Here is an 11,816-nt window from a genome sequence, read left to right as displayed (position 1 = left end):
TCACATCTCACCACACCTGCCTGCAAAAAGCTCCTGATGGAGCATCTCTTGAGACCGAAACACGCCGGGCAACATTTAGGGAGCTGAACGACTACAAGAGGAGTGGGACCAGGATTTTTACTTAGTGTCTCAATAGGGGTGTAGACATTCAGTTTGGTGAATGGTTGTAATTTTTCAAATAAAAAAAGGGTTTAATTTATTTGTATGGACAAAAGTGTATCACTTTATTTTTATATCTAAGTGTTATAACCCAACGACAACTTGATGTGTATAATATTGTTCAGGGATCCATAAGAAGCTCATTCTTTCAGGACATCAACACTGCAGGTAAGACCATTTTGAGTCAAGTCAATCCTATTGAGTTGTAAAAATGTATTTATTTTAATAGAAAAGGTTAAATCATTATCTGTCGAGCATAAATTGTTAAGGTTTGCTCATGGCGAGTTGAAGTATTGGACATCTCAGTATCCACTGCAAGGGAAACTTGTAAAATGAACAGCTTTTAATATCTTATTAATGATTATAAACCTGACTTTAAATGTCTTGTTATTTGATGGGATCCTTATTCCTTCTGTCATAAGGGCAACCATGATGTCACCAGAGGACAGCAACACCCTGGAGGGCTTATTGTATGGCAGCCTCCATGGTGACAAGGTGGATGGGGCAGAGTCTGGGAATCAGGGCAGCAGCCTGTCAGGAGAGGAGAATTCTCCGGCCAGTGTAAGCCCCAACTAGCCTGACCCAATAATATGCATTTTGCATGTCTAGCAAGGTTCTAGACCTCTCTGACCGAGGTGGTTAAAGCCCCACAGCACAGTTCATGTGGACAATTTAATAGAACTCATACCGTACTGTTCATGTGGACAGTATAATAGAAGCCATACAGTAGAGTTTGTGTGGATAATATAATAGAACCTGTACAGTTAGTTTAGATAATATAATGGAACCTATACAGTACTGTGGACTACTTAAACCATACATTGCTGTTCATGTGGACTGTTCTAACTGCAATGTATATCCCAGCTGTGTCAATGAACAAATCGTGTGCACATGCTTCAAATGAGAGACTTCAGTTAGAGCATTAGACCACAACCATTATTTAAACAATGTATATGTTCTGAGTTAACTTGTTCATATTATGATTTCAGCGAAAGCAGGCATAAATGTATGTTTTTAGCAAGTGCTCTGTAGTAATTACATAGAAGTAATTGAGCAGGTGCTTTTACCCAGAGTGACTCAATAATGAGAGAATGTATTTTTGTACTGGCATACCCGTGGGAATTGATCCCACAACCCTGGCGTTGCAAGTGTCCTGTTTAGCTACCCAGGGACCCAGTACAAGGTCTCCTGTTAAATGATCTGACATAAGTCATTGTTCAAAGAAGAGTCTGCTTACACCTGTCCAATAATATTAGATCAGCGATCAGATCAGGATAAGAAGAATGAGGTGTCTTGAAATGACCTTTTCATTGTTGCTATGCAGTCTCCCCCTACAGGTGTCACGGAGGAACTATTGGTGTGTGCTGGCTGCGGAGGGCGTGTTTGCGACCGCTTTGTCCTGTTGGCTGCTGGTCGGGCGTGGCACGGAGCCTGCCTTCGCTGTAGCCAATGCCAGTGTGAGCTCCAGACGCACCTCACGCTCTACTGCCGCGAAGGCAGCATCTACTGCCAGCAGGATTACTGCAGGTGACTCAGCCCCTTTAATCACCTCTGACCTGCCTGCTTTGATTAGGTCTCTGCTTATGACTGCAACAGATCATTAATTTGGTTATTTCGGTCCCAACCCCATTTGTCTTGTTGTAGAGGACAACACTGCGGTCTGCTGTCTGTCTTACAGTTGTAACCTTTTCTTCTCTGACAAAGGTGTTTTTTATTAGTAGATTATATTTATTCTATAAAAGACCTACTGAGCCTCATTTTGTGCACAATGAATGAGTGCTAACAGAGATCTTATTCCTCTACACGGCCAGGTTATTCAGTGTGGGACGATGTGCCCGCTGCTCCCAGCCAATACCTTCTTCAGCAATGGTCATGAGGTCTGGTGAGCTGACCTTTCACCCTGACTGCTTTTGCTGCCAGGTTGGTAATTTTTGGTTCTCGAACACAGTGTTTGATACTTATAACAAAGGCCAATGGGCAGATGTGTAAGCTTCATTAAGCCAAATGTATAGGAACATAATACAAAGTTATTGTTGCCACTTGCTCCAAGCACATTTTGACTTGTGATTTTGACTTATCAATGGTGCTAATTTTATATTTGATAGGAGTGTGATGTCACCTTGATGCCTGGAAACCTATACTGCCAACAGGGACACAACCTGTACTGTCAATCCCATTACCATGGCAATTGTGATGCTCCAACCTCCTACACGCTAGACCTCAAGCAGACAGAAGGTAACTTGATTTATAGATGACACTATTCACATGTACAAAGCTACTTTTGTATATTGACAGTACTCTATATCAACCTACCATGATACTGGAGAAGGGGAGGAGTCTGTCAGCAGCCCTGAGCCACGACTGGAGGACGGTGTTACGGGGGGCCGGGCCCAGAGGAGGACCAAGCGAATCAGAACATGTTTTCGCAGTGAGCAGTTGAGAGCCATGGAGTCCTATTTTTCCCAGAAGCATAACCCTGATGGCAAGGATTGGAGCTGCCTGTCTCAAAGGACCGGTCTGCCCAAGCGAGTGCTGCAGGTCTGAGAGAACTTTTTTTTACATTTATTTTTAGGACCTTTATATTTTATTTGATAGACAGCTGGGAAAGATAGAAGAGACTTTGCTGAAAGCGCAGCGGGTCAGATTCCAGCCTATACTGCAGTAGTACAAGTGAAACCAGAGGCAGGTTAGACAACCGGACCTCAGAAAGAAGAAAAAATAAACTGTAAACCACCTGGTACCAGAGTAGTGACCCAAAAAATCTGTGCAGGAAAAGACCAACTGTTAAAGTGTGTTTTCTCACTTTGTGCCCCTCCCCTTCAACATACACACGTAGGTGTGGTTCCAGAATGCAAGGGCCAAATTCAGGCGCTCCCTCTCTGCTGACGAGTCACAGAGCAACTCGCCTGCACCACAGAGCTTTGATGCCATGGCAACGTCCTCTCCATCCCCAGCAGCCACCTCCCACCAGCCCTTCCAGACCAGCACCATCGACCAACTGGAGCTCTCTATGCTCACTGCCCCTCTCAGTGACCCGCCCCAAAGCCCCACCAACCAATCAGCTAGCTTAAAAAACATATTTGACTACAATTCCCAGGGTGCACCAAGACTCTCCCCTCTGGTCACTTATGACTTTGGGGAGTTTGGATCGGGTAGGGAATTTGATTATGAAAATGTACTTCAACCATTTTATTAATAAGCATTGCTGTTGGTCAAATTTGTTGACCTGTGAACTGCTGGACTTCTATACTGTATTATAATGCTGTGACTTATGTAGCATTTTATGAATATTCTTCGCTCCTACTTTGTCAGGGTTTGTTATAGTTGTTATGATAGTCATTCAGTTTAGAAAAGGTTAGATGTTTGAGTTTTCGATGACGTGTTTGTGTGTGTGTGATCATACATCCAAAAACCCTGCCACACTATGACAATATGAGACATTTCTACTTTAATAAATGAGCGTTGTTAATTAGCGGAAGTATATCATATGTTGTCTTATTCTATTGTTTAAAAAATATGGCTATAGTATGCTGCTGTCAGGCAGTATTTGAAAGTGGGCTGAAACACCATGCTGCAGTAGTTTGTGTGCACCAGAGGCTGTGGCATAGAACCCAGGACCACCTGGCTAGACCACACCGGTATTACAATAATAAAACAATAACACCCAGAACCACCCATATAAAAGATGTTACGTGTCAAACAAAAAATGAAACGGAAGTGTTGGAATGGCAACCGTAATTGGTGTTTTATGATTGCATACGTTTTTCCTGGAATCAATCGGGTACACTGACTGATCCTGAGAATATATGAATGAATTCTGCGATCACTGGGATTTTGCCAGGAAGCTGGACAATGGAATTCTTCCAGGTGTGTCCGTGTCCTCCCAAGGAGATGAACTTAACGATGAAGACCGTGGCGAGGTTGCTTCGAAAATGTAATGAATGACTTTACCATCAACACAATAATTGGGTACTTTAGAGTTCATTGGTTGAGACCCGTTTCCAAGTCGGAAGAATGTGGGTATGAGGGTTGGGTTTTACTTGTGCGTCAAAGGCCATGTTAACCAATCAGGAATACAGTACACAAGGCAGTCAGCTGATACTACTCTTCATTTGTTGGGGTATTTAAAGTGTGAGGGGGGGGTGACCAAGGCACAAACACTGGAAACTCAACAAGGTAAGCCAGTAGATCTAAGAATGTTTGTGTCTCTGGTATTGGATGTGAACACTGGTATTCAGTTCATTTCTGTGTACATTTCATATTGAAAGCAGGGATATTTGATTCAGTGCTTTGGCACTAGTAAATGTTATAAATAAATCTGCTTGTTTAGGCGTGACAGTTATAGTATGTTGCTAGACATTTGTTACTCCACACAGGTAATTGTGTCCTATTTCCGAATGGAGATTTCGTATTCACACATTTACCTTATCATTCCAACAACTTACAGATGAGAATATCCTCAATCCTCCACTGCGCCCCCCAGCCGATGCTAGCTCTTTTCTTCCTGGCTTTTCTGGTTCCTATCCCGGGGTTAAACGGGCACCCACACTTCCCCCTCGCTATCCTGCCCACATTGGAGAACTCTGAGTGGGAGGCTGCATTACTTCAGCTCCAGGCCTCCCTAAATGTCCCAGGGGCAGTGGCGGGCCTCCGCCCATGGGGACCTCTGCTGGAGTTGGGGCCAGAGGACCCACGCCTGGCTCTGCTAAGGGAGCTGATGGCTGGGAATGGCTGGGGACAGGAAGGCATCAGGAGGGGCCAGAGGGGGGATTTGGAAAGGAGGCCACTTGGTCCCTTCTCTGGCCACCCCATGGACACTCTGCACTACCAAGAGGGGGGAGAAGAGGAGGGAGAGAGGGGAGGGAAGAGGAATGAGGCTCTCACATCCATCGCAGGTGGGCTTCAGGCTTTCAACCGAGAGAAGGGAGGCTTTGGGTTCCGTTTTGGAAGAAAGTAAGAGGGAATGGGACTTGGGCTATCAAAAGGTGATGCAGAGGGATAAAATTGATAAATTAATAATGAAGGGGTGAGTTGACAGCTGATATTTTGATTTCTATGATGAGAAAGAGATTGATGAACTGATTAATATTAATATGATCAGGAATTCAGAAAATGTCTGTCAATGTTAAATCCGAAGTCTGCTAAATTGTTACATAATAAAATGATTGAGGGTATGCGAATTAATGTTCATTTAGTATGCTGTCTTATGACTTATTACCTATAGGGGAACATTACGTAATTGCCATAATGTTCATATTTTCTTCTGCGCTTAAGACATACGCAGCTGCGACCAGTATGATCCCACGGATAAGGCAAACAACATGACAACAAAACTACCCTCAAAAGTAATTGGATGAATAAAGCATGCGTCTATGTACTGCGCACTAATGATAGCAATTCCACGTGTTTTTGGTGAATCGGCTCTTTTGGCTCCGTTCACCTGAATGAGCCGGCTCAACGATCAACAACAGATTGAAAATGCTTATACATATTCCCCATTTTTTTTTAAATGTGCACACCTCCAATGTAAAGGCGAAACTGAGGGCTAGAATAATGGTCGATCGTTGGATACATAAAATTGGATACATCTAACCTGTTCATTAGACTACCTGCTGTTTATTAACCGGCGTTACACTACTAATGCACAAAGAAAACAACAACGTGCCCTCTTGACTATGACTCTGCAGTGCGGATATACAATTTTTAATGAATATGTTTTCAAATTCTCTGCAATTTATCGTTGTTTGATCTTAAAAATTAAGGAAACTTAAATAAAGCAACCAAATGTACCGACAGTCTATATCACCAATGCGATTCGATTTCCAACTTTCACAAAAAAGAGCCGATGGAAAAGAGCTGACCGCTCGCGAAAGATCCATTATTACTGCGCACGGGACTGAAGGACGGTGGAGATTTTGAAACGAAAACGTACTTTTTTTTATTTGCAGAAGAGAAGTGGTACATTTTGATAAACAATATGTACAAGTTCAGTTTTTGTTTTTTTGTGGCTACGGGATATATTGTACAGAGCCAATGTGGTAAGTTCTGTAGACGGAAGCTTGAAGATAAACATTTAATTAAAACGCGCACGCTTCAGGACAGCTACTACGTTTAGATTGCTGCCTTGAATCTAACTCATGATTCACTTTCTAATCTCTATGCAAAACATTGACATATAAAATGGTTACTGTTACCCTACGTCACAGGTGTCAAACCGGTTCCACAAAGGGCCGAGTGTCTGCAGGTCTTTGGTTTTTCCTATAAATTGGTTCCTAGTTCATACCTACACAACCAGGTGAGGGTAGAAACTAACCAATCAGTGACCTAATTAACCAATCAAGTACAAGGAGAGAGCAAAAACCTGCAGACACTCGGCCCTCCGTGGAACCGGTTTGACACCTCTGCCCTACGTACTCAACCCGCAAATCGCTCAATCTCTAGCGAGCGGTCGTTGAGCTCGTGTGGTGAGTGTCTTCCATGTTTATGCCAGCCACAACCAGTCAAAAAGTAGGTTAGTTTGGGGTAAGACGCCCCTCTAAGATGAATATCTATTTACTGACACAAAAAATATATTTTTAGTGATATTTGTGTATGTTGAAGGTGGCTATGCTCTGGGTAATGGATTATGAAGTAAAATAAATGGCCACATTTGACAGATGGATTTGTATTTAATCAAATGTGTTTTTAAGGTAAGGGGCATTTTTTCCAGCTACTGGGGTAAGATGCCCCCATTCGAAAATGAAGATTTTGATTGAGGAACAGAAGGGTTAAAATTAAGAGACCACTGCAAATTGAACTCTTCTGTGCCACTCAGAACTTTCCTTGTCAACTTTTTTGGAAAGCAAAGAAAAAGGTGCAGTGGTCTCTTAATTTTTTCCAGAGCTATATAATATCATCCAGGTAAAAAATGTGCATTCACAAAATAAATGTAGCAATTTTTATTCCATATTTATCGAAATTGTGCAGTCCTACTTACACATAATCCAATTAAAAACAGTGCATGTAAAACCTATACATCTAAATTATATCTTAACATCTATAAAATCAGAGATTTAGACAGACATAAAACAAACTGTTTCCCAAGTTATGGCTATCCCAACTAAACATTCTGTAATGTTATTGACTAGGAATTACATCTACATTACCAGTAGCTTACCAACAGTATATCTCAAATATTGTTGTTGTTGCTAGACACCAAAACAACTGTGTTTCACATGTTTATACCATCAAAACTCTCAAAAGGCCATAACAATTTTTTGTTGTACATCAACAATGATTATATAATTTGCATAGATATGCCAAAATGATCAGAGAAACAATTATCAGAAGCATTCAAGCTCAACACCAAATCAACTCTTAAAATGTTTTAATGTGCATTAACAAGAGATTTTATCTCAGTGAGACAACTTGTATAAATAAACAATAAGCCTAATACACAGTCCATTCTCCTGCCCTAAAATGTACATTCTGGGCACTGTCCAAGAAATCAGGAGTCAGGAGAAAAATATCCCTGGAGAAACCTATGCTCCCGGTCCTGGAGTATCCCACACAGTATTTTAAAAAGCACTCTCTGCTAATTAAAATCTCAAATGGGACACACATTTTTCCCCTTACCAAACCTAAATCAAGAACAGAGGGAGAATTATTAGAATGAGTACGGTTTTCAGCATGGATTTTATCCCTCGCCCTAAGAGCAGGTTGAATAATTATAAGAACAAAGTCACAACGTGACCATGTGTGCTAATATGCTATCAAGTATAAATCAGTCTCCCAGCCCACAGTCAGTCTTACAGGATCTTCTTGCACAAGATTCAGAGTGACTAACATTATAACCATACCTCTGTATGAGGCCAGAGAAGCATCATAAACTAAATCGGACACCGCAATATTACGTTTCTAGTCCATTATTTGAGCTAGCAAGCGAGTTTTAAGCTAGCGAGTAGAAGAGAAGGGACCTACTTGGGACTCTTCGTCATAAATTGCATCTCAACATTAGATCATTTTGTCAGGCATTAATGTCAATTAACATCACGGCAAGTTTAAATATTTAGCTAGATGCAATTAAGCATTGTGTTTAACTAACATTTCTTATGATGTTTACTTCTACCACAAATGCAATATGAACTGTATGTCTTTTGCCACTGGCTGTTTTAATAGCTTACAAGCCATTTTAGTATCTTACTACTTGTATAATAGTCATAATTGAGCCCATGCTCGCGAGACTGAAGACGAACTCTACACTGCCAAAACTATTTCATTTCATGGCACAATAACGTTTCATATGTGAATAACATTGATGCAATAACTATCAGTATAGGTGACAATAACGGTATGTACGTATGTAACTATGGTTCTACGAATACCTGGATGACTGTCAGTAACTTATAACTTATCGTTATAGAAATGTAATATTACTGTCCTGGTCACAAAAGCAAAGTTTGTGGGAATAATAGCCATTTTGTAAAAATTTTAGGCAATGATAACACTTACTACCCAGGACCAAAAATTGTGTTACACAGTGTTATAATATTTGTATAGATTTGCCATAATGATCAAACAATTTCCCAAGCATTCAAGCTCAACACCAAATCAACTCTTAAAATATTTAAATGTGCATTTACAAGAGAATTTATCTCAATGAGACAACCAGAAATGGAACCAGGCAAGCCTAGTTCAGCCGGTCTGCGATTAGAAGGGATGAATGTTGTTCTCCCTGGCTGGTTTTGCTCCACAGTTTTCTATGTGGCAGACTGTCTTTAACCATTATGCTATTTAAACAGCGGGAATGAAACTTTTACCTCAGCCATTACACTTTTGTGATAAGACAAGAAAATCACGGAAACCCATCCTCTTTTACTACGGAAGGGGCTGTGATCTATATAACCCCACGGATGCATACTTCAAAAATACACCAGCAATATTCAAGCAATCAAATGTATTTATAAAGCCCTTTTTACAACCTCAGTTGTCACAAAGTGCTTTACAGAGACACCCGGCCTTAAACCCCAAGGAGCAAACAACAGTAGTGTTGAATTTCAGTGGCTAGGAAAAACTCCCTAAGAAGGTCGAATTTTAGGAAGAAACCTAGAGAGGACCCAGGCTCAGAGGGGTGACCAGTCCTCTTCTGGCTGTGCCGGGTGAGATATTAAGAGTCCAATTGGAATAATAAATACATTTCTCTGGGCTAAATCCAGAGTCTATTTGATTTTAGACTAGGTCAGAAGTATGACCAGGTGGACAAGGACAGGGACAGCAACGGGCCCCCCAAACCAGGTAATCCACAGGTGTGGACCAGGACCTCATCTACTAAAATTTTAAACTGGAGGAGACTGGGAAAATTCAGAAAATGCATTCCTCATATCAAAAACGATTTATAGTGGAGAAGGAGAACTTAGTGGGGAAAGAGAACTGACCTAATCCCCCAGCACAATAGTATAGCAGGATAAGACCTTGGAACTGAGACGGGGGGGGTCTGGCGACACTGTGGCCCTACCCGGGGGAGGCCCCGGACAGGGCCCAACAGGGAGGAAATCAATCCATGCCGTCATCATTGCTTTGCACAAAAAGGGCATCACAGGCAATGGTATGGCTGCTAGTAAGATTGCACCAAAATCAACCATTTATCGGATCATCAAGATCTTCAAGGAGAGAGGTTCAATTGCTGTGAAGAAAAGTGCATGTGGGGGGGGGGGGGGGGGGGGGGGGGGCAGGCTCAACTAGCTGTTGAGGAAGGCAGTTAGACAGCAGGAACTGTGGAAGCTGAAGAACACCTTCAGCCACTGGTTCATCCCACCAAATGTTAATCATCTACATTACTATTGAACACAAATCTATAGACCAATGCAGCCTGTTTGATATTTGCTGCTCCAATATTGTGCAGTGGTTGGTGTTTAGTTATTGTTAAAGACGTTAGACATATGTTAGACAATGTAATAAATATTGACAGTTCAGTGAAACATTGCAGTTCAACTTATTTGTAGCCTTTACATGCATATCTTTGATAATGACTGGGTTACATTAGGCATACTTACACTTTACCATTTACCATGAAAACACAGACCATAGGTTGTAGTCAATTCTAGGCACAAAACATATCTACATTGGTCTTCTGAATTGTATATCTACTGATGTATATCTACAGATGTATATCTACAGATGTATATCTACTGATGTATATCTACAGATGTATATCTACTGATGTATATCTACTGATGTATATCTACTGATGTATATCTACAGATGTATATCTACTGATGTATATCTACAGATGTATATCTACTGATGTATATCTACAGATGTATATCTACTGATGTATATCTACTGATATATCTACAGATGTATATCTACAGATGTATATCTACAGATGTATATCTACTGATGTATATCTACTGATGTATATCTACTGATGTATATCCATTACACTGGTGCAATAATCATGCTGTCTAATCAGCATCTTGATATTCCACCCCTGTGATGCGGATGGATTATCTCAGCAAAGGAGAAGTGCTCACTAACACAGATTTAGACAGATTTGTGAACAATATTTGAGAGAAATAGGCCTTTTGTGTACATAGAAAAGTCTTAGATACTTAGATGCTACTGTTGCAGTGCCCCCCCTCACTGTTGTTCTTCAAAATAAGTTGAAATGATACTGATGGTTTTAACAGTATTACATTTGCCACAATAAAAAGGCAGAGTGTGTGTGTGTGTGTGTGAATGGGGTCTGTGTGTGTGTGTGACTTAAGCCAAAGAGACTAATTATATAGCTTTCTACTTAGCAGTTTGTTGAAGGCTCAACTAGCTGTTGAGGAAGGCAGTTAGACAGCAGGAACTGTGGAAGCTGAAGAACACCTTCAGCCACTGGTTCATCCCACCAAATGTTAATCATCTACATTACTATTGAACACAAATCTATAGACCAATGCAGCCTGTTTGATATTTGCTGCTCCAATATTGTGCAGTGGTTGGTGTTTAGTTATTGTTAAAGACGTTAGACATATGTTAGACAATGTAATAAATATTGACAGTTCAGTGAAACATTGCAGTTCAACTTATTTGTAGCCTTTACATGCATATCTTTGATAATGACTGGGTTACATTAGGCATACTTACACTTTACCATTTACCATGAAAACACAGACCATAGGTTGTAGTCAATTCTAGGCACAAAACATATCTACATTGGTCTTCTGAATTGTATATCTACTGATGTATATCTACAGATGTATATCTACAGATGTATATCTACTGATGTATATCTACAGATGTATATCTACTGATGTATATCTACTGATGTATATCTACTGATGTATATCTACTGATGTATATCTACAGATGTATATCTACTGATGTATATCTACAGATGTATATCTACTGATGTATATCTACTGATATATCTACAGATGTATATCTACAGATGTATATCTACAGATGTATATCTACAGATGTATATCTACTGATGTATATCTACTGATGTATATCTACTGATGTATATCCATTACACTGGTGCAATAATCATGCTGTCTAATCAGCATCTTGATATTCCACCCCTGTGATGCGGATGGATTATCTCAGCAAAGGAGAAGTGCTCACTAACACAGATTTAGACAGATTTGTGAACAATATTTGAGAGAAATAGGCCTTTTGTGTACATAGAA

General features: G+C 40.6%; 2 protein-coding genes across 3 annotated transcripts; both read left to right on the top strand.

Annotated features, from left to right (window-relative positions):
* The first annotated feature begins 52 nt into the window (after window positions 1-52).
* Window positions 53-3,610, top strand: LOC105028054 (LIM/homeobox protein Lhx9-like). 2 transcript variants are annotated; one of them, XM_010900511.3, is made up of 8 exons: window positions 53-102; window positions 285-327; window positions 582-720; window positions 1,484-1,686; window positions 1,971-2,079; window positions 2,265-2,394; window positions 2,486-2,697; window positions 2,996-3,610. In XM_010900511.3, exons 3-8 carry the CDS (start codon window positions 589-591, stop codon window positions 3,353-3,355), a joined length of 1,146 nt encoding a protein of 381 aa, XP_010898813.2. In that variant the 5' UTR covers window positions 53-102; window positions 285-327; window positions 582-588; the 3' UTR covers window positions 3,356-3,610. The 2 variants fall into 2 exon arrangements, with proteins under 2 accessions (XP_010898813.2, XP_028978796.1); XM_029122963.2 differs by lacking the exon at window positions 53-102 and having other exon boundaries at window positions 126-327; window positions 2,489-2,697.
* A 996-nt stretch (window positions 3,611-4,606) lies between these two features.
* On the top strand, window positions 4,607-5,180 carry qrfp (pyroglutamylated RFamide peptide). Its single transcript, XM_034294836.1, has one exon. It carries the CDS (start codon window positions 4,607-4,609, stop codon window positions 5,114-5,116), a length of 510 nt encoding a protein of 169 aa, XP_034150727.1. The 3' UTR covers window positions 5,117-5,180.
* Window positions 5,181-11,816: the final 6,636 nt, after the last annotated feature.

Source organism: Esox lucius, chromosome 10 (assembly GCF_011004845.1).
Source record: "Esox lucius isolate fEsoLuc1 chromosome 10, fEsoLuc1.pri, whole genome shotgun sequence".
Lineage (NCBI taxonomy): Eukaryota > Metazoa > Chordata > Actinopteri > Esociformes > Esocidae > Esox > Esox lucius.
Note: the sequence above shows the minus strand (reverse complement) of the source record. Positions and strands in the feature narration are given on the sequence as shown.

What these genes read in the sequence shown, in the direction of transcription:
- LOC105028054 (XM_010900511.3), top strand. Translation starts at nt 589, where the DNA reads ATGATGTCACCAGAGGACAGCAACACCCTGGAGGGCTTATTGTATGGC. An exon ending in TGCCAGCAGGATTACTGCAG is followed by an intron (nt 1,687 to 1,970) that starts GTGACTCAGCCC and finishes CTACACGGCCAG; the next exon opens with GTTATTCAGTGTGGGACGAT. An exon ending in TGCCCAAGCGAGTGCTGCAG is followed by an intron (nt 2,698 to 2,995) that starts GTCTGAGAGAAC and finishes ATACACACGTAG; the next exon opens with GTGTGGTTCCAGAATGCAAG.
- qrfp (XM_034294836.1), top strand. Translation starts at nt 4,607, where the DNA reads ATGAGAATATCCTCAATCCTCCACTGCGCCCCCCAGCCGATGCTAGCT.